The sequence below is a fragment of the Cuculus canorus genome, chromosome 2 (assembly GCF_017976375.1).
Source record: "Cuculus canorus isolate bCucCan1 chromosome 2, bCucCan1.pri, whole genome shotgun sequence".
Taxonomy (NCBI): Eukaryota; Metazoa; Chordata; class Aves; order Cuculiformes; family Cuculidae; genus Cuculus; species Cuculus canorus.
In genome coordinates this window covers 25,908,171-25,929,975 of record NC_071402.1, presented here as the reverse complement: position 1 = coordinate 25,929,975, position 21,805 = coordinate 25,908,171, and the positions used below count along the sequence as shown (strand labels likewise).

The 21,805-nt window shown below is 43.9% G+C and overlaps 1 protein-coding gene across 5 annotated transcripts in view; it reads left to right on the top strand.

The window, feature by feature from the left end:
- Positions 1 to 2,818: 2,818 nt before the first annotated feature.
- The window catches only part of ESRP1 (epithelial splicing regulatory protein 1), a 54,323-nt gene continuing 35,336 nt past the window's right edge, over positions 2,819 to 21,805 (top strand). For 3 of the 5 annotated variants that reach the window (XM_054059484.1, XM_054059485.1, XM_054059483.1), the window contains exons 1-11: positions 2,820 to 3,098; positions 3,235 to 3,363; positions 4,260 to 4,373; positions 6,860 to 6,974; positions 14,337 to 14,435; positions 14,543 to 14,597; positions 16,376 to 16,486; positions 16,574 to 16,706; positions 16,789 to 16,831; positions 18,280 to 18,581; positions 20,527 to 20,745. In XM_054059484.1, the coding sequence (XP_053915459.1) occupies positions 2,967 to 3,098; positions 3,235 to 3,363; positions 4,260 to 4,373; positions 6,860 to 6,974; positions 14,337 to 14,435; positions 14,543 to 14,597; positions 16,376 to 16,486; positions 16,574 to 16,706; positions 16,789 to 16,831; positions 18,280 to 18,581; positions 20,527 to 20,745 (1,452 nt within the window). In that variant the 5' untranslated portion in view covers positions 2,820 to 2,966. Of the gene's footprint in view, positions 3,099 to 3,234; positions 3,364 to 4,259; positions 4,374 to 6,859; positions 6,975 to 14,336; positions 14,436 to 14,542; positions 14,598 to 16,375; positions 16,487 to 16,573; positions 16,707 to 16,788; positions 16,832 to 18,279; positions 18,582 to 20,526; positions 20,746 to 21,805 lie in introns of all 5 variants that reach the window. The other 2 variants (XM_054059486.1, XM_009558021.2) reach the window with 2 other exon arrangements.

The window sequence follows — 21,805 nt, the reverse complement described above, 5'->3', positions numbered from 1 at the left end:
GCTGCAGACACCGCTGAGGGCACACACCCTGGTGTTCTGCTTCATGAATGTTTTGCTCAACACATCAGAAAGTCAGAAGACAAAAGCATAAAGAAAACCAGACATTCTGACCCCTTAGCAAAAAGGGCATGATGAGCTTTGATGTTTCCTGGTGCCAGATTCATATGGCAAATTTCAGCTGACACTTTTAGAATCACAGAATCGTTCGGCTGGAAAAGACCTTTGAGACCGCCAAGTCCAACTGTACCTGTCCACTACCTAACCGCAGCCCTGAGCAAAAAAGTTTAAAAAGTGGAGGAATCAATTTGCCATCTTTATCCCTCAAGTTGCAGTAACTGCTACCAGTGAATGCCATTTTCAAAATCTTAGGCTAAAAAGGTAGAAAATTGCTCCAGCCATCTTCCATCATGCAAAGACTGTCTATTGAAGCACATAAACCATCAAGCAGGAATTTGGTGGCAGTCCCAGCAAGGAGACACTGGCTGCACCAAACTGCAGCAGGGCAGGACGAGGGTGCCGGGTGCTATGTGGGCAAGTCAGTGGCTGACAAGATTGCCAGTGCTGGTGAAACACACCCTCTCCCTTCCTGCCAAACTTCCTGTAAGAGGGCTACAAGGACGATCAGAGGGCTGAAGCACCTCCCACACGAGGACAGGCTGAGAAAGTCGGGGTTGTTCAGCCTGGAGAAGAGAAAGCTCTGAGAAGAGCTTATAGTGACCCTCCAGTACCTGAAGGGGGCCCCAAGAAAGGTGGGGAGGGACTTTGTAAAAGGCTTGTAGCGACAGGACTAGCGGCCAACAGCTATGAACTGCAGAGGGGCAGATTTGCACTAGACATTAGGAGGAATTTCTTCCCTATGAGGGTGGTGAGGCACTGGAACGGGTTTCTCAGGCAAGTTTTGGCTGCCCCATCCCTGGAGGTGTTCAAGGCCAGGTTGGATGGGGCCTTGGGCAGCCTGATCCAGTGGGAGGTGTCCCTATCCATGGCAGGGGAGTTGGAACCTGATCATCTTTAAAGTCCCTTCCAACACAAATTATTCTATGATTCTATGAAACCAACCAACATGTATATGTTGATAAAAGGTGGTGCAAGCTTTGAACCTGCACCAGCAGAAGGAATGGTGATAAAGAAAAGCGTGATGTGCACCACCATCTCAGTAAAAAAATTGAAGCTACATCACCACTATGAAGTTGGAAATATGCAGCCAGGGTTTTAAAGAACTAAGTGCACTACAGGATTTCCTTGGGGAAAGTTAGTGCTACTTGTTTACCTCACATTCAGTGACCTTTTCGGCTATTTGCCATAAAAAAAACCAAAACAGCAACACCACCACCCCCCCAGTTGTGTGCAGTAGGCATTTCAATTGTAAATTTCACAGTGAAACAATGATCACTAGAAGACAGCTTGTTGTCACAGGGATTCGAACTACCACGATTCATCGAGGGAGGGCCGCAACAGCCAAGCCAGCCGTCTCTTAACATTCTCAGCGCTAGGACAATGCAGAAGCTGGGATCATAGAATAGTTTGGGTTGGAAGGGACCTTAAAGAACATCCAGTTCCACCTCCCCTGCCATGGGCAGGGACACTTCCCACTAGACCAGGCTGCCCAAGGCTCATCCAACCTGGCTTTGAACATCTCCAGGGATGCGGCATGCACACCTTCCCTGGGCAACCTGTGCCAGTGCCTCACCACCCTCAGAGTGAAGAAATTATTCCTTATGTCTAGTCTAAATCTGCCCCTCTCCAGTTTATAGCCATTGCCTCTCGTCCTATCACTACAAGCCTTTGTGAACAGTCCCTCCCCAGCTTTCTTGCAGTCCCGTCCGGTACTGGAAGGTCGCTATAAGATCTCGGAGCTTTCCGTTCTCCAATGCTACAGAAAAGGCCGCCCCGCCCGGGCTGCGGGAGCTGTTCCGGCCGCGCTCGGCTCCTGCGGGGGAGCGGCCCGAGGGCGCCCCTCCCGCCCGCGACGTGTCTCGGCAGGAGCGCCCGGCGGAGCGGAGCCGCCCCGGCGGCGGGAGGTGGGGCTGCTCCGGGGCGCAATCACTGCCCCCAGCTTCGACGAATCGCTCCTGCCGCCCGCGATCACTGCCCCCACTCGCCCCTCTGCTATCACGACCCCCGTTCTGCCCCCCTCCCGCTGTCACGGCACCTGCCTCCCCACTCCCCCATCACTGCCCCTACTCCCCCCCCCCCAGAGTCACGACCCTCGCTCCCCTCCACGATCTCTGCCCCCACTCTGCCCGCCCCCCGCAATCACTGCCCCCATTGCCTCCCAATCACGACCCTCATCACTGCCCCACTCCCTCACCATCACGACCCTCAATATTCCTCATCACTGCCCCCACTTCCCCGTCACTGCACCCTCTCCCACCCAGTCACTGCCCCCTACTCACCCCCCAATCACGACCCCCACTCCCGCCCATCACTGCCCACACTCCCCCCAATCACTGTCCCCAACCCCCATAAGGACCCCCACTCCCCCTCATCACCACCCCACTCCCCACCCTATCACGACCCCACTCCCCCCATCAAGACCCCTACCCCATCACTGCCCTCCCCCCCGACCCCTCTCCGCCGGCCGCCCCCGCCGCGCCTGCCACGTCCCCTCTCGGCGGGGCCAATGGGCGGCGGCCCAGGTGTGCGCTACCTGCACCACGTGGGGAGGGGGCGGGCAGGTAGAGCCGCGGCCCCGCGCTCAAAGCCCGCAGCCATTGCGCTGCTAGGGGCGCAGCCGGCGTGGGAGCGGCCGCCGCCCGCCCCGGGGGGAGAGAGAACCGCGATCGGGGGGCGGGAGAGGGGTCACCGTGAGCCTCCTGGGCTGCGGGGGGGGGGCTCGCTTGGAAGCAGGGAAAGTTTCTGGTCTCTTCGGTTCCCGCTCCCTTCTTTTCTTTTTCCACTCTTGTTTCTCTCCCCCTCCCTTCCTTCCCCCCCTCCGGCTTTTTATCCTTCTCCCCGGTGGCACCATGACGGCATCTCCCGACTACCTGGTGATCCTCTTCGTGACCACGGCGGGCACCAACGGGGCGAGGCTGGGCTCGGATGAGCGAGAGCTGCTCCAGCTCTTATGGAAAGTGGTCGACCTGAGGAGTAAGGAGGTATCTTTGTCCCGGTGGGGGAGCGCCCCGAGCCGCAGCCGCGCTGGAGCGGCTGGTGGAGGGCAGGGATATGGGGCTGCTGGCGGGCAGCTCCAGCCTGGGGAGCTGACTCGCTCCTCCTCTGCTTTCTCTGGAGCTGGGGCAGCTGCACGACCTTCTGGTCCGGCCTGACCACATGGAGCTGACGGCTGAGTGCCATGAGATCACCCAGGTGGACGTGGAGAGCCTGGCGCTGGCTCCGCCGCTGGAGCAGGCGCTGCGACAGGTGACACCCCACGACTGGCTGCTGGGGCTCCCTGGTGGGATAGAGGCAGCCTTATCAGCCGTTTATCCCCTCCACCACAACCAGTGAGCACAGGGGCACCAGAGGCGGGTTTGGGGCTGGCAGCCTGGTCTGTGGTGGGCTTTGTTGGGATTTTTTCCTTCACCCTTTGCTCATTCGAGACTCGAGAGGCATTGAACTCCAAGAGGGGAAGGTCAGGGCCAAAAACCCCCCTCCCCTGGTTTCCTGCCATGCTGAACTCCGAGTCTCAGCTGAAGGCTAATCCCAGCTGGTGTTGGCGGAGGCCGTGCCCAGGTGCCCCCTGGAAAGGCTGAGTGCTGGCAGGCCCTGTTAAGGCTTTTGGTGGCTCATCAGAAGGAGACAGCGCCAAAGCGCGTAGATAAACGGCGTGTGATTCTCATTGAGCTGAAAGCCCATCTCTTTTCCAACCTTCTTGATTGCCCTGTCTGAAAGGCTCTTGTGCCACAGAACTCCCTCAACTCTCCGCAATCAGCTTTTTGTCTCCTTGTAGTGCTCTTGCAAATGGTCCTTGGAAAGAATTCTTTTCTGTGATCGGGCTATCTTTGTGGCCACTCTCATTAGAAGGCAGGGGAAAGGGCGATTTCCTTGTGAAGATAATTATAGTGAATCATAGAATGGTTTGGGTTGGAAGGGACCTTAGAGATCCTCTAGTTCTGCACCCCAAACTCCCGCCATTAAAGTTGTGTGCTTAGCTAGTAAGAAAGAAACTTGCCAAAGCGAAAAACTAGGCTCGTACAAAAGACCAATTCCAGCTCCACGTTCTTGCTGTCTGGGAATAACATTTACCAGTTGATGACACCCCCTGCTGCAGCCAGTCTGGTATATTTCACCTGTATGCTTCTTATTCCTGCTTTCAGTTTAATCAGTCCGTGAGCAACGAGTTGAACATTGGTGTAGGTACTTCGTTCTGTTTCTGTACTGATGGACAGCTGCACATCAGGCAGGTTCTGCACCCTGAAGCTTCCAAAAAGGTATGTAGTTGTAGCTTAATTTTGACTCTTGCTGCGCGTTATGCGATTTCTTGCAATTTCCCTTTAGCAGGAGGCTGCCTCCACACAATCGCAACACAAATATTGCTCATGTTAATATGCCTACCAGACTGAAGAACCTGTCCATGTGGAAGGTATAGGCAGTGCCCCATGGTTATGTAGCCCTAAGATGCCTTCTTATGTTAACTCGAGAAAATCTTTCCTCTGATTTAAGTTTGAGAAACAAGTACTGGGTCAACGTGTTGCTCCTAGCTTCTACAGCTGTAACAACTACAATGGGTTAATGAGTGGGAATTTAAAAGTGTTGCCAAATAGTTAACCACTTTAATCATAAATTGCCTTTTTAAATATATTGCATTCACCATTAGCTTCAGCAGCTTTCGATCTTTGTGTATTCGGTTGACGCTCTGAGGGTGGCGCTTGTATTTGCGAGGAGCTGATGTTTGCGAGGAGCTGAGCAGTCGTTTGTGGCAGGCTGAGTGATGACTAGTCCTGTAATCTAGAGGTTTTTTTAACTTCGGAGTTGCCAAGTCACTAATAGTGTTATTGAAGTCTTGACTACTTTTCATTAGTGATAGGGTTGCAGCAATATGCAGAGTCTCTAGTCCTGAAATAATTGCTTCAATGTTAATAACGCATAATTTTGTGACTTGCTATGAACATGCGTTGCTCTGAGCTGTTCTGCTCCTCTCCTTGCAACTGATCTCTTGTGTCAATCAATGTGCTGCTTCTTTTTTGAAGGGGCACTGGTGCAAGCCTTCACTCTTAGAAAGCTGATATTGAATGAATTTGGTTTTAACACTTGTTGATGCTGTAAGTATTCCTTTGAAGGTTTAGAAAAGAAGCAGTGAGCATGAGTCATAGTGAAGGGATAGTTCTTATATGTTTAACTTAGGGCATAATGTGAAAAAAAAATGCAGAAAGAGGTTTTTAGCAGACTTTCTTCTCACATGTAATGGGTGTGTGTTTTATATAGTTAACCTCTCCATGCACTTAAATTATGTAGATAAAAGAAGGGACAATTATTTAAGTTTGTTTAGTGTCAGGGATAGGCATTCTTTTTACCCCCTCTCATCACAGGGTCACTGATAAGAATCAAATCTTCAATGAAGTCTTTTCTTACTAATAAGAATTACACATTTGAAATCTACTCTTGTGCTGCCTATAGATTAAGTAAACCAGATGTTGATGAGACTGGTAGTAGTTATTTAGTGAACACCCTAATCCTGAGGCTGGGGTGGGGGATCACTAAAACGCAGACAGGCAGAAAACACCAGGCTCCTGAGAATATATTTTTTTTTAAGATGCTCTGTCTGAACCAATCTAGCAGCTCATGGTATTCAGAGAACAAATTGGCATCAACTGTTCCAACTGAATGTCTGTGAAGTACAGAACTTGATCTCTCATGGAGAAAGAAAAATAGCTATGCTAAAACTACAACAGGAAATCTTGGCAAGCGCATCTGCATTTTCATAAGCTTGTCTTAAAAGAGTATCATTTGCCTAATGCACCTGTCCATAGGCTAAGATAAGCTTTAATGTTCTGAAAGCCAAACTTGTTTTAGAGCCTAAACTTCTTTCTTTGAGTTCCCTAAATGTGCTGTCACATATCCTGTCATTCTGTTGTAATGCCTAGATGCTAACTACTCCTTAAAGCACAGAAAGTCCTTACCTTTGGTTTAGAAAGGCATTGCAGACAACAAATGCTCAAGTGGAATATGAAATGCCCCAAGTCTATGGGGAAGCTCTGGAGTGAAGAGCTAACTGAAGGAGAGGGGAGTTGTGTTGGCTTAAAGACCTCCCCCTCAAAATTTGCCATATATTTAAGTGCGTGGTATGTGTATGTAGTGGTGGGGCAAAAAGGATTTTATTGACTTCCAGTGGGCTGCATAACTTGCTCCTGGCTTCATGTGCTACAGTTAAAGCAGTTACCATGTGCATAGACTGACAGTCTCTGTACTTCACGTGCACACAGTTGGGGGGGTGTTTTTTTTTTTTTTCTTTAATGGAATAAATATTTCAAGTATGACTCTTCTCTGAAAACTCAGCCTTGACTGTAAACCAAAGTGTCTTCTAGTGTTGCAAAATTTGCTTGGCTCTATAAACTGAACTGAGTGCCCTCTGGCTTTTTACAGTTGAAATTTGAATCAAGAATTGATGATAAATGTTGCAATAGCGGGCGTTTGCTCTCCTACATATATATTGGATTTGAGGCACTAGTAATAATAGCAAATGTGTCTCTGGCAGTGAAAAAGCACATTTCTGTTTTGAAACCACATGGAAAGGAAGCTGCTCAGGCAAAATAATTTGTAAGTGTACTTACAAGGCTAAGAAGAGCTGTGTAAGGTTCTCCGTAGCAAAAGCTGTGTGTTCTCTGTGTTAGAAGGAAATTGTTAGCAAATTTGGTATTTAAAGACAAAGTAGACTAAACTCACCCTAGCTGACAGTAGTTACTTTGTTCTTTTGCAGAATATTTCACTGCCTGAATGCTTCTACTCCTTTTTTGACTTGCGGAAAGAGTTCAAGAAGTGTTGCCCTGGCTCACCTGACCTCAGCAAACTCGATGTTGCAGCAATGACAGAATGTATCCTTTTAAGTGTCTACTGCTGTTCCAGCTTTGGCTGAATTTTGTAACAGATATGTGAGTAATACTTGCAACATATATTTAGGGATGGTATAAAACTAATGAGTGACTCGGAGCTGCACTGGGCTTTCTCTCAGAGATAAAGATGAAAAAATATAAGGATGCATGTTCCCATCAGTAAAATCCTGTATTTATTTTGATTTCTGTAGACTTTCTTTACTACCTTTATTTTGTCTATTTAAACTTCACGGTTAGTGTAACTGGTGCACTTGCTCAAATCACTGATACAAATCCTAATACTGAAGCTGTGAGGTTAGTCATTACATTACTTAGATAGTCAACCATCTTAACCATTCCCCCACCTAAAAATTTTTTTTGATGTGAACTTGTATTGAGTCTTTGATTCAGGAGTGACTCTAAGGCAGGGATGCTGCTGGCACACATGGTGTTCAGTCTTATGGAAGTTGTACGTGTTTGACCTCACAAGGCAAAACAGGGCTGGCAACAAGATGTAGCCAGTAACACGTTTCCTCTTTCGGTGACAGCAATATCTACAATTACTTTCTCAATAGTCTCCAGTGGTCTGTAACCTAGTCCTGTATGTCTCTTTACCAGTCTTACCTCGGTTTTGTTTGTATGCCATGTACGATTACCAAAGCCAAAACTGGGACTGAGAATGACCTGTCTGTGTCTTCTCCTTGCTTCCCATTCAGCCTCCCCTCTTGCTGCAGGCTCTAGCCCTTGGCTCAGGCATGCTCTTGAGCGTGAAAAACCCCTGACTTCCCTACTGATGTATTGAAACAGTGACTACAAAAGCTAACTAGCAAGGAGAGGAAAAGGAATTTGAGAGTATTCTTATTTTACATTTTTTATTGAGTTTTGTTGTCATTTTTAGTAACTCTTTTCCTTTGACTAGCTTATTGTGCCCATAGAGCTCTTGCCATTAGAAGTTGGTATTTTTCAGGCTCTGTGGCTTATGAGTTATTTTGACCTGTCACTGCAGGATTAGTATTGCCTGGGCTTTGTACCTTTGTTGGGGGACATAAAATATCAGGGTGATGGTTATTTTTTTTTCCTTTATTTAACCATAAGGTTGAATACTGGATACTGCCCGCTCTTTGCCATCTGCAAGTTAAGATTAATTTACCCTGCTGAAGGGGTGAAAATCACTTCTCCCCTTGCTCTGAGGCAAAGTGGTGCATAGTGTAGGAGTATGAAAAGCAAGATAAATGCTTGTGTTGCATAGTGTAGAAGCTGGATGATAGAGACCTTTAAAAGTTGAGGTAAAAAACTTAATGTGTTGTTCAGGGAGGCTTTGACATGAGCTGGAGAACTGAAAGGCAGTGGGCTATTTCAGCTGTTTCGAAGAGATGCCTTTGCTTTCTCCTCATGCGTCTGCATGTCTTGCTGGTATAGAAATAGTTGTACAACAGTAGCTACCTGGAGCATTGCACAGTGACAGACTTCTCTCCCTGCCTGCTGTGAGAGGAGACCACCCTGTGTTACCAGAATGCCAGGAATCCCTCAGTGTCAGTACCATATGAGGGTGGTTTTCGTGGTTGTCAGTAGTATCTCCTTCAGGTTTCTAAAGGCTTGGTCAGCCTATCCAAACGATCTCGGCTTGCGTCTGAATTCTGGATTCGTTATGCTGTGTAAGGTATCTAAACCTAAATAACTTCATTCTGGTTTTATAGTAGTCTTAGTGATTTGTCCTGTTTTGTAACTGCTCTTATTTGTAAACTTGCTATGTTTATGCAACATGGCTGAAATTAACTGTCTCTGTCCTATATTGCTCCAGTGTCTTGAGGGCAGAGAATGCAGAGACCAAAAGGTTAAATAACTTTTGTTTTCCTTCTACTGACAAATGCAATAACTTTTGTTCCTCACCTTGCTAAATTGCACCTATTTAAACACCTTGGTGTTAGAAGCTGTATAAGCTAATTGTACCTGGAGAGTCTAGGCAAGCCTTGTAATGCTTGGGATAAAAAAAATAAATTGTTGAAGCAGGTGCTAAGTCTAAATACTAGTTCAAAGTTTTGTGCAGAGATTTTTTCCTTCATGTAAGTTGGACAGCTTCTTTCCTCCTGAGACAGTTATGTAGCAAATAAAAGAAAATACCTAAATGAAAATTAACTTGGATTTGAAGTGGATGTGCTGGTGCAGAGAACAGAAGTTAAAAACAAATGGAGTAAGCTGGAATGAAGTTGCAGATTAGTGCACGCACTCGGGTCAAGCTCTTGTTATTCTTGTAGTAAGTGCAGATCTTCTACCTCATTGCTAAAGGGACTGCATGAGGGGAATATGATTTGTGCCACACAACCTGTGTTGGTCCAGGTTTGTTAGCATCTGGTGGGGATAAAAGTTTTGATGTTGGGTAGGGTACTAACTGGAAATGCAGAAGACCCTAAGTGCAGTAGTAGAATGACTTCTTAACACATCCATTCAAATACTTACATTTCCATTGTTCTGCATACAAGATGGTTGTGAGCAGTTGGAGGAAACTTTTGTCATATAAAAGAGCTGGAGAAAGCTGGATATTATTCTACAGTCATTCAAATTAGTAGGGGTGTTGCAAAGGCCTATTTTGACAGGTAACATGTGATTAAATGACATATTACAGGTAAATGGAGAATGTACTCTATTGCTCCCATTAGTCAGGGGAGAGAGCTTCCTGCTGTGCAGTTGTTCATGGTATGTATTCCAGTGTGTGACATGCTGAGTAGTTCCTGCTTGGTTATGTATTTCTGGCTGAGTATTTCTCGTGGACAAGGCAAGCATGAACTTGTAAAAGAGCACAGAGATATTAAAACAATTGGCTGTGTTATTCTTTTTAGAAAGTACTTTTGGGGCTCACTCTTCCAGCAAACTACTTAAAACTGTGTACAACAGTGAAACCACTCCAAATCCATGAGTTCAGATGAAAGCTTTACATATTCTATCAATCCCGCCCTTCCCAGCCCCTCCAAGAAATTATCAAGTTCATGTACAAATAGCCCCTAAGTTGTGTTAATTTGATGTAAGGAAATATTTAAGATACCATGAAACTTGAGGGACTGAGGAAGGCTAGTTGTAACTGTTATCTTGAGTGCTACTGCTGCCTAACTTAGTCTTAAACCAGTTCTTGATGTAGGAGACAATCTTTTGGCAGGCTTTATTTAGTCAATATTGTGCAAGAGTAGTGACAGCAGCACAATTATGAGAAATTTCAAGTAACAAACTTGAGAGAAGTGATCATGTTTCAGCAGGGAAAGGGACTTGGGTCTGTTGAAATCTTCTTTTTAGACACGTGTAAGTATACAAAAGGAGCAGGGTTTTTCTTGCACCCTCTGTACCTCCCATACTCACTGTGCTGCTTGATTTGCAAAGCTTGCTGAGCCAGTTTTCACCGCTGTCAGTGCCTTCAGGGTGGAGTGAACAAACTTTGCATGACTATTCGGCCTGTGGAAGACTCATCTTTTGCCTCAAGATTGGGCGTGCAGAAGCCATTAAATGGCAAACAGCTCTTGCTTCCTCTAGTGCATGGTTTGTGCCATTCACTTCTGAACTGTGTTTGTGAGGATAACTCCTTACTGGGAGTATCTGCTGGATGTTATTAGTAGAAACACAGGTGTGTTCCAGAACAGCCTGTTTAATGTGCTGGATACCATCTGGATACTGCAATACTGAAACTTAAGGATTTTTTTCTCTCAACCTGAGCATCTTGAAAACAGCGTGGAGCACAGTTATGACCAGTAGTAAATAACTCTGGCAATAGAAAGCCCATTATTAGGTGTTACCTGAGTATCTTGCATATTGATACTTTTGTTTCCTGTGATAGTACCCAGGAACTCTGTAATATCAGATTGCCTTTGTGCAAAGTAGTATATAAAAAAATGTCATCTTCTGCCTGAAGACACTTAAAAACAGAACAGAGGGGAAAGAGGATCACTACAGAACACAAATGCAGTACTAGCTCGTGTCACGTCATCTCAGAGCCAAGTTCAGGGTTTCTTTTCCCATAGTTAAGAAAGGAGTTTGAGAAATGGAAGAGATGGTGGAAGAAGTCTTGGAGGGCACTGGCAGTGGGTGAAGCTGTGGTGATGAATCTGAGGAAATTATGTGGAAATTTCTTCCATCTTATATAGGCAACCCTGATGTAGAATATGCCTTCCCCTCTGCCCTCTTTACTAACTTGCTGAGCATTATAGGAGGTGGTACTGCAGCTGCACACCAAGATTAAGAAGTTCCTTGTTTCTCATCCTGAATTGTTATTTGATAGTGTCTTTTGCCTGTTGCCTCATTTAGAGTGTGTGTGCATGCTATTGCTTTTAGCATCTCTAGACAGCCAGGTCTGTTTTCTAATACCACTATAATTGTGAACTTGAATTCATCCACTATGATCAACTCTTTCCAGTTCTCCAGGAGAGACAACTGTTGATTATCACTGTACACAAACACAAGTATGGTCTCCTATCCTTTCACATAACAAGGTGTGGGGATTATAAAGACTGTACCATTAACTGCTTTTCTCCAAGTGTCTGTAACTTCTAGTGCCTGTGTTCATAGGAGTCCACCTGTGTGTTCATTAGAATTCAGGTTAACGTTATTATTGTGTTCCTTACATGTCCACAAAACAATCAATTTTACTTTCCTGTCTTGCCTAAAAACCTTGCCTCTAGCGAATTAGAGGCAAAGGTGTGAGCCATTTCTCCTTCTTGCTTATGTTGATGGCTTTCTTCCTCCCCTCCCACTGTGTTTATACTAATCTAGAATTCCTTGGCACAACTGTGTCTGAACACCTGGTACTAGCTTCTGCTGGCCTTTTTTAGGAACTGTATCTCTCACTGATCAAGATTGTCAATGAAACTGTTTTCTGAGGAAAATTAATATGGGATAGGGGAGTTGTTTGGCTTTTGTGATGCCTTTCCTCAGATTCCCAGCCTTTTCACACTGCTGCATTCCCCTCTCTGTTGGCTGATTGCTTGTAGGTAATTTTGGCTCTGCAAAAAGGAAATATTGAAGTGTCTCTTTGGTTTTGAAAGTGCAGCCTAACAGCCAGCACATGTGCATGCATGTCCCCTGCTGCAATAGCTGTCGAAACTCCTGCCTAGTTTCCCTTGACTTTGACAGGGGAAAGATAACACTTCCAAAGCCTTTATAAAAAATGGTCAGGCAAGACCAGGGTTCCAATATCTGCAACTTCAGCAGCCTCTGATTCCCTGAATGGGCAGCAGAGACTGCGCAAATACAGTGTGGAGCTGTTAGATGCTGCAGGGGAGGAGAGTGTCAGGAAAAGGATAAGCACTCCTCTGCTCCAATGCATGAGGTGCCCAGAAACATCTGTATGCTGCTGATTAGGTGCCCTCTCTGCAAGGGAATCTGTTTGTGGATTATTTCTCTTCAACTCCCCTCCTCCAGGGGGCAGGGGAGGAGATGAGCTTGAGTGTACAGCTTAGGAAGAGATCTGCAACAAAAAATTTCTTGTTGGCATAAATACTGATAGTCTCTTAAGCTGCATTTTGGGGTTGTTGCATGTGGTTGGTTCAGGATTTTTTAGCTTGTTTAAGAAATCCATTTAATATTCTCACTGTTTTACTCCAAAGAAGGTACCAGGCAGGAGGGTAATGGCAATGGCTAGCAAACTGTATTTATAGTTAAGCGGTTGGAAGGGAAGAATCACTCACTGGTTTAAGTTCACTTTTTTTAAACTAATTCGCTTAGTCTTACAAGAACACTTGAAGTTTAAGTATCATCCTCTCACTTTTCATACTCCAATCACATTTAAAACCAACAAAGCTTCAAAATCAAATTATACTCAGTGTAGTATCTTAGCACAGCAGCTTTTCTTTCCTTGCTGTGGAAGAGGAGTTCATTAATTCAGCTGAAATTATTTTTCATCTCAAGATAAAAATACACTTCAAAACCAATTGAAAACACTAATCTGTTTTGTAGGAGTGACTTGCAGTCACCTCACAAATAGCAGAGAAGACTTTATTTCATAATGCAAGTTGTGCTGCCTCCTCTGTTGATGAGATGATAGGACAAAGCTGGTGTGTGGTATCTGTTTCTAACAGAAGCCCCTGTTCTCTTCCCTGCCTTTCATCTGCCAACTCAATGTGCTTAGCTGTAGGTGGAGAAAACTTTTCTTTTAAGAGAAACCTTGCTATGTTAGACTGAGAAGCGTGCTTTAAGCATCAAAATGCAGCCTCTTTTGAACACTTAAAATGTGCCTAATGTAATTTTGTGAGAATGTGGGCAAATGGTGTATTTGACTGTCCCGAATGTCTTGCATTGCTGTACTGCCATGCCAGGATAGGTCTGGTTTAAGAAACTCTTTCACTTTTGCCCTGAATTCTTCAGGCAAAGTGATAAAAGTAGTAGAAAAAGTCCTATTCCCAGACCACTTCATATTGCACTTATTCTGCGCTTTTTTTTTATTCTGCACTCCTCAAAGATTATGTGGAAGAACTATGAAATTTGCTTTATAAATGATGTAGTTTCAAGTAACCTTGCAGTCCTGTAGCTTTGTGTTAGAGAGAGGCAAATATGACAGCAAGTGGGAGAGATACAATAGTAAACTATGAAAACTGTGTGAAAAGAAGATGGTATGTGCAACAGAAATAAATTTGACCCCCTTTATGACCATTGGGTATTTTTATCTCGTCATTCTACTGCCTGTCTTTCGGGACAGAATATTTTCTGCTGTCTGGTAGGAGAGTTTATCCTTACTGTCATTTTCCAAAATCCTTCAGATTGAAGAAAATACGGGTTGCAGGACTCTGTTTTGTCTCTTGATGAGACAAATTAAAAATCCACAATGCTGAATTCTTACCAGACTCTCTATTTCTGTGTAACAGCAAAAAACTCAGGTTCTAACTTATCATAGGCAAGGTTTTCACAAAATTCACAAATGGCACCTTCTTTAAGTGGTAAGATATTTTTTCTACTTTGGGATTGATTTGTTCAGAAAGCATGTGGTGTATTCTCTTGTTTCTGGAGCTTCCAGTTGGTTTGCTTCTCTTCCTTCTCCAGATCTTTCCCTAGAGATTAAAAATGATGATAATTAAAGAAGACAGGACTCCAGTCTCTTCCACATGCAAAAGTGTATCTGTCAAACATACATAATGCATTAGTATCTTAAATATGTATGTACTTATTAAGGGGTCTCATGTCCTCAGACACTTTCTGGAGTGACCCCACACTCCTGCAGGTGGCAGTAGACAGAGGCTAAGACAGAATAGCTGAAGTATTCCAGCAGGGAAAGGATTAGATCTTCCCATGAGAACTGACTTAACCATCAAGGATAATATGAAAACTTGGTGCTCTATCAGAAAGCCAATTAGAAATCTGTTTGGTGATGATGGACTTAACTCCAGCATAAAGATTTAAATCTTGACAAGAGCAGCCCAGTGTTTCCCTATGGAGCCTCTCAAGTTGAAGATATGGGGAATATTATTTTAACACTAATATGTGAACCACACAGTAAGTAATTGGTGAATGACTTTTCTTATTGCTTTTCTATTGCTTGTTTCTTCCTGCCTCTGTAGTGTGTTGAGGAAAAAGAAAATAACTTCTACTGTGTTTCATAGATCACAGATTTTCAGATCCAGAAAGAGTGAACTACAAATTTGAAAGTGGGCCTTGGTAAGTACCTTCTCCCTCTCCTTGCTGTGCTACCCTCAGCCCCTGTCTTTTATTTTTCCCTCTAACACACTGCTTAGATAAACCATACTTCTCTGTGTTTCTAATCTGCAAGTAGCTGTTTCCATTATTTTTATTTATCTTGCCACTGCTGTCAGAAAAAATTAGATGCTTTAAGTGGAAAAGGGGATAGATATTCTGTGATTCTATGATCAAATGCAAGCCAGTGTTTTTTGCTAGGCTTCAGTGTTTCTTGTTAACTGCTGGTAGTTCTGTGTTCTGCTAATAAGTGCTTACAATGGGTGTTAAGTATGCTGGGCTATTAATGAAGAATGTAAGCATTCTTGTGGAAGCAACTCCATTGGTACTAACTCTTATACCTGTCCTGCAATTTGCTTCACAGCTAATGAATACATATAGTGGTAATTTTTTTTAGGGAGGAAATATTTCCATGAAGATACTTTGCCAAAGATATGCTCCCAGTAAATTTCTTAAGCTGTGATTGTTTTTTGTCTCAAATACACTTGAAATGTAAAGCTTTATCTACTTTTGACTGTTTCTGGTTTTGTTTTTTTTTTTAATTGTAATCGTACCTTTACTTGTGTGAATACAGATTCTTCTTAGTGGTTTGGTGGAAACTGCTGAGGGAGTAACATAAGAGGCTGGTCTTAAACTGACCTTGTTTAGGTTCCCATCTTACAGAATACTTACTTTGCTCTTCCAGATTAAGCAGCTGTCATAGTGGTAGATGACGCTTGCTTTTCTGAGCCAAAAGAAGCAATAAAAGGATACAACAATATTGGCAGAAAGTATCCACTGAGATTAGTTCAGGGGTTATGTTTTAGCATTGTTCTAAGCTTTTTTCCTTTCACTAGAAAAATCCTGGGAGGAAGTGGGAGGTTACTAACTTATTTTTGGTAGAAGTACAGAATTAAGAGGCGGTGGGGAAGGATGGGAGTAGGTGGGACAGTCTGGGATGGGCAGCTACAGAAAGGTCACCTGAGAAATTAAAACGAGAATCGAGACCCTCCTACAGCAGGGCATACCATAGCACTTTTGAATGAGTGAGTCCTCTGCTGCTGAACACCACTTCATCTGCTCGATCAATCCCATAGTCTTTTGTGCAAAAACCTGTCTTGGCAATAGCCAGAAAGGCAGCCTTGGGTAGCTTCAAGTGTTTTGTTCTGCGGGGCACTCTTAATGTGTAAGAGAAAGAAAGAGATTGCTGTAATGACCAATTAAACCTGGCTTTCTGTTGCTGAGTTATTCCCATGCTAAGTAGCAAATGTAGCCTGTAGCTATATTAGTCTCTAGTAGCACAGTGATGGCCTGAACAAGCAATGTTAAAGCTAAGCTATGAGAATAACCCTGAACAGATTTGGTCTTGGCTTGTTACTGGCTCTTACAGGCTGTCAAATAATAGGCATTAACCTCAGTTACATCTAACTGCTCTGCTTCAAGTTCAGCTTGGTTAAGATTAGAATAGTAGGTTTAATTTTATACCAGTAACTCTCTTCTGACAATAGAAAAGCACAAAACATCACTTTGTCAGGAGTGGAGAGTAAACTGGAAATGTCCTTAAAGATGTGAGAGCTCAATAAGCAAATGCAATGGAGCAGGAGAGGAGCTGGGAAAGGGGCAGCTTAACAGACAGCATCCAGCAGACAGTGAACAGAGACAGAAGGCTGCCCCAGAGCGCAGGTGGCAAGCAGGGAGAGTGGTGTGTGGCAAATACTGCAGGCATATGTCTCCTGCATTACTCCCTCTTTCTGTCCCTGCAGCAGCAAGATGGAACTTGTGGATGATAATGCTATTATCCGAGCAAGAGGATTGCCATGGCAGTCATCTGACCAGGACATAGCGAGATTCTTCAAAGGCCTAAATATTGCCAAGTTAGTAGCTAAGAATTTACCTCTACATGTGATTGATTTGCCTGCATCGATCTTGGAATTTTATCTCTCTTGATTTAAATCCTGCAGGGGAGGTGCTGCACTCTGTCTCAATGCCCAAGGTAGAAGGAATGGGGAGGCACTTGTGAGGTTCGTAAGTGAAGAGCATAGAGATCTAGCGCTACAAAGGCACAAGCATCACATGGGAAATCGATACATTGAGGTGTGTGATGCTGGCTTTGAAATCCTCTTCTCAACAGGAGTGCAAATAGCATGCAATCACATATTTTCTTTCCCTCCCTTAGGTATACAAGGCAACAGGTGAAGACTTCCTTAAAATTGCAGGAGGTAATTTTTAGGGAGAAGGGAGGGTTTGTTCCACAGCATCTGCAACTTCTGGCTGTAAACTGTTCCTGTTGGATGTGGTCTTTCATTTTCTTTCTTTAAACAAGTAATTGGCTGGTGTGTTGATTACTATGTACTCTGCTAGCAGCTGTTCAAGATGTTCCATGATTTATCTGTCTGCCTTCTCTTCCACATTCTTGCCATTTTCAAGCAGCCTGTTGAATAAGGATTTGATCAGGCAAGGTAATCTTGTATATGAACTTCATGTGTTAGATTGCCTTCTTGACTGGAGGGACCTAAATATTATTGATTGCTGAAAAACAGGTCTGGAGTAGTTTTTCCAAACAGTGACTGCTGTTGATGTGGGGACTTGCATAATAAAGCAAACAGATATCACAGTCTATATAAGTGATTTATGGAACTGGTTTTCTTCAAATCTATTCTTTGCCTTAGACTAAAGATGAAATTTAGGGGGAATGATCCTTTAAGGGGAATATTGAAATATTTGCAGCTTTGAATTGAAAGGTTGCAAAACGTGCTCTGCAAAGTCTCTCATGGTCTCTTTTCCTTCTCTTTACTATGGCAAGCATACAGAAATAGTTAAGACTCAGTAAGCTGTTATATATTCACAGTACTAGCTTAAATCCTTGTTGATTCATGACAGCTTTGTTTTTAGGATAGCAAATCACTAACTAGATGTCTGAGGTTGAGGTTTTAAGAGTGCAAGAGGCTGTTAAGCTGTCAAATAGCTAATTGATATGCATGCTAATAGTTTTACCATTCAAAGTAAAGACATCTCACACTGACACTGGGGAAAAAGGTGCATGCCTAGAACAACCGAATGTCTTTGCAGAATGAGCTAGCTTTAAATAAAAGGACTATATTAAGATGTGAACCTAGTTAGCAGCTAGCTTTCGTTACAGTAGCATGAGCATCAGTGGTCTCCTAGAGATACTGAAAGGAGAATTGACAGACTGAGAGTTTTGTCAGGATAGAAATAAATTCCTGAGCAGTTTTCAACGTGTCCTTAAAACTTTCTTTCCCAGCACAATAGCCTGGGTACTTAGCTACTATATATTATGGCTTCAGAGCATGCTGAAGGTATTTGAAGTTAGAATAGAGAGGTACACGGTAGCACAGTGACTGCTCACATAAGAGATTCATAGGACTGTGCTTTCTTTTACCTCTGAACGTTATAAGTACTTTCTATCTTCCCTTTGGGGTAAGGATGAATATCTTCTAAATGATGGGGTAACATTATTAGACTTGAATGGGAATGACCCCATATAATATTTCTAATTAATCAAGGAGGGACATCTTTCCTGACTTGGGAGGCAAATTTTTTTTCTGTCTGCTCAAAAACTCTGTGGGGAGGAGGTAGCTATGCCAGACTTACTCATGATTTTATGTGGCTGCCTAGAGTTAAGTGCTTCTCTACCTCTTTGTTAAAGGCACTTCCAACGAGGTTGCACAGTTCTTGTCGAAAGAAAACCAAGTGATTGTCAGGATGCGAGGTCTTCCTTTCAACGTAACAGCAGAAGAAGTGCTGACATTCTTTGGCCAACACTGCCCTGTAACGGGAGGAAAGGAGGGAGTCCTGTTTGTTACATACCCTGACAGCAGACCAACAGGGGATGCCTTTGTGTTGTTTGCTTGTGAGGAATATGCACAAAATGCACTGAAAAAGCATAAGGACTTGCTGGGGAAAAGATATATTGAACTCTTCAGGAGCACTGCAGCAGAAGTTCAGCAGGTGGGTGTAAAACTTTTAAATATTGACTTGTAACCTAAACTCCTACATTGGTATGCAGTAGTTAGAAGCAAATAATGCTTGGCCATGATTTGAAAGCTTGTTTTCCCTTGATTCTTGCTGAAAAGATTTGCCTGAATTTCCATGAGGCTCTACTGCCCTTAAATGTAAGATCTTGTGTTATATAGCTGTTCCAAATGTGTATGTACAAACCTTTGGGATTTTGACTCCCAATAGTGTCCCGAGAAGAGCAGCTGGTGAAGGGGCTGGAGAACAAGTCTTAGGAAGAGTGGCTAAGGGAACTGGGGTTGTTTAGCCTTGAGAAGAGGAGGTTGAGAGGAGATCTTATTGCTCTCTACAACTACCTGAAAGGAGGTTGTAGAGAGGAGGGACCTGACCTCTTCTCCGAAGTGACAGGAGGCAGGACTAGGGGGAATGGCCTCAAGCTGTGCCAGGAGAGGTTCAGACCAGATACATGAAAAAACTTTTCACAGAAAGGGTCCTTGGGCACTGGCAGAGGCTGCCCAAGGGAGGTGGTTGAGTCACCATCCCCGGAGGTATTTAAAAGATGGGTAGATGAGGTGCTCAGGGACATGGTTTAGTGGCAGATAGGAATGGTTGGATTCAATGATCAGAAAGGTCTTTTCCAACCTGGTAATCCTATGATTATATGAAGGCCCAGCAAAGAGCAGTAATAGCAGGAAGTTTGTGGTTCTGATGCTTTACTCTACACATACTGAATATTAAGTCCAATGATGGTCTGCTCAGGAGGAGTTTTAGCAATGTTTTTTTAAATAGAAGACCTATCTTTAGTCACAGATATGCAGAGCCTTTTGATGTAGTCATCTGCAAAGCAATATATCTAAGGAGCATTATAAATTGTCTCCAAGGGTGGATCTCAGTTGTCTACTGCCACCAGTGACTACCTAGCAGAGAGTGGCTGGACTTTGTGAAACTGGGTCTGAAGAGTGTCCCCTCTTGCATTAATGTAGTTTGATAAACCATTAATTGCAGTTATGCTGTCAGGGAAAGGAAGGAAGACTGAGAAGATCATTTATGTACGGCTCCAAGTATTTATAGAATTTAATTGAAGTCAGTAGCTTGGAAACATAATACTGGAAGGTCCCATCTGTGATGCAAGTTATGGCCAACCAATAGCCATGTCAGTGCAAATAGGCAATGGCACAACTCTCTTCCCCCAAAGGTGGAATTGTCAGTGCCTTGTTTGAAGGGTGACAGTAATGATGAGAAGGCATAGCTGCAACACTGACTCGTGTCACTGTATTTTTCTCAAATGCTTTCATATATTTCTTTGTTTAGCGAAACCTTGATAGCAGTACAAACGTACGTGAACTTTACTCTTGCTCAGAGAAAGTTTTAAGGGTACTGATCTAATATTCGGTGAATTCTAGACCAGGCAGGGGTTTTGCTGTTAAAATTCTTAACGAGAAATCTAGAAGTGTGACTACTACAGATACCATGACTACCTGTGTTACTTGATGGACTATTGCATCTCCAGCCAGGGTTGTTTGGTAGTGAAATATGCTTCTAGTTCCAAACTCTCCCAAAGCTTTCAGAGGAGACATATTAGAGAGAAGTACCACCATGACTCTATAGATAGTAGAATACTCTGGGAAATTTTCCAAATAAAAACAGTATAGAAATGCAGGCTTCGTGTTTATAAGACTTTTTCTGAGTGGCATAACAGTTGGAAGAACTTTTTCAAAACCAAAGTGATGTTTCTTCTGAAAACAGTTGTTGAAATATTTACTTTAAAACATCTGAATTCTAAGAACTACTGTTGTGGTTTAAGCCTAGAATCTAGCTTGCTTGTTTGTTAAAATACTGCCCAGAGTGAAAACAGATGGCATTAGTGTTGCGTTCAGTTCCTCTGAGTTAAAGAATGCATCAAGTGGCTTTCTGTAACCTGCATTTTTGCTCTGCACAGGTGCTGAACAGATACTCTTCCACACCTCTCATTCCCCTTCCAACACCTCCTATTCTTCCAGTATTACCTCAACAATTTGTGCCTCCCACTAATGTCAGAGACTGCATACGTTTGCGTGGTCTTCCCTATGCTGCTACTATAGAAGACATCCTGGAGTTCTTGGGCGAGTTTTCTACAGATATTCGGACCCATGGAGTTCACATGGTACTAAATCACCAGGTTGGTAGGCACCATGTTTCTAGCCACTCTACCAGCTGCCAGTATTGCAAATACAGGCCTTTTGAAGACAGCAATGGGGAACCACCTTTTGGGCTTGACACCAATGGCATTAATTGGCCTCCAGGTCTCCTAAAAGTGTACTGGCAACAAATGTGTTTGCTTATTTGATCCTTGCTATGCCAGCTGCTGCTGTGGCTGTAGAGCGGTTTCTGTTACAGAGATCCATGTGCCTAAAACTAAGCTGCAGTCGTGGAGGGACCGGTGCTCCCAGAGCAGCAGCTGTGATCCTGCGCTGTAAGAGGCTCGAAAAGAAGAGCCCTGCTCAACTGCGCACAAACTACTTGCCTGGTACAAGATAAATTATCTTCAGAACAAGAGTGTAGGCAATACTAGCTCTCAAAGGAGTGGTTTGCCCCTGTCTTGCTGAGGTATATTTGAGGACGAACAAAAGTGACTACTGAGGCTTTCTAGGGGCAGGATTGCCTATGGCATAAGTCAGCCGCTGAAGCTTTGGGTTTCCTGAACTATGTAGCTGTTAGCTTTAAACAGTCACAGCTAAGCACCGAGATCAACAGCTCATTGACGCATATGAATGGTCACATCTTTGCCATTGTTTTCTGGAAGCATTTGCTACCAAAACTTTTTAGACTAAGGACTGCGCGTTGTTGTGATCTCCTTTATCTGCAAAGCCTTGTGACTTCAGTGGGAGGAGGCGACAGCTCCTCTGGCTGTAGAGATGCCCTGGGTGGATGCACGGATTATGCTGGTTATTGTGGTATAAAAACGGTTCATCTAAAATTGTTTTGGTTCACATTAGCACTAAGTTGAAACTACAAAATACTCTCTTGTCCTGGAGTAGGGTTTCTGTGTTTGAGGTGTGGAGAGAGGGAGAAGGGCCTGGAGTTATTCCAGTACCTCTGCCTAAGGAGATTCCTGTGTCTGTGAGGACCTGTTCTAGGCGAGGCTGAAAAACTAAGGAATGTACGGAGCTGGGAAAGGCTAAGAAAAGAAGCAGATATTAGAGCACTGATGTTTTACAGTAGTATAAGCCCTTGCCAGC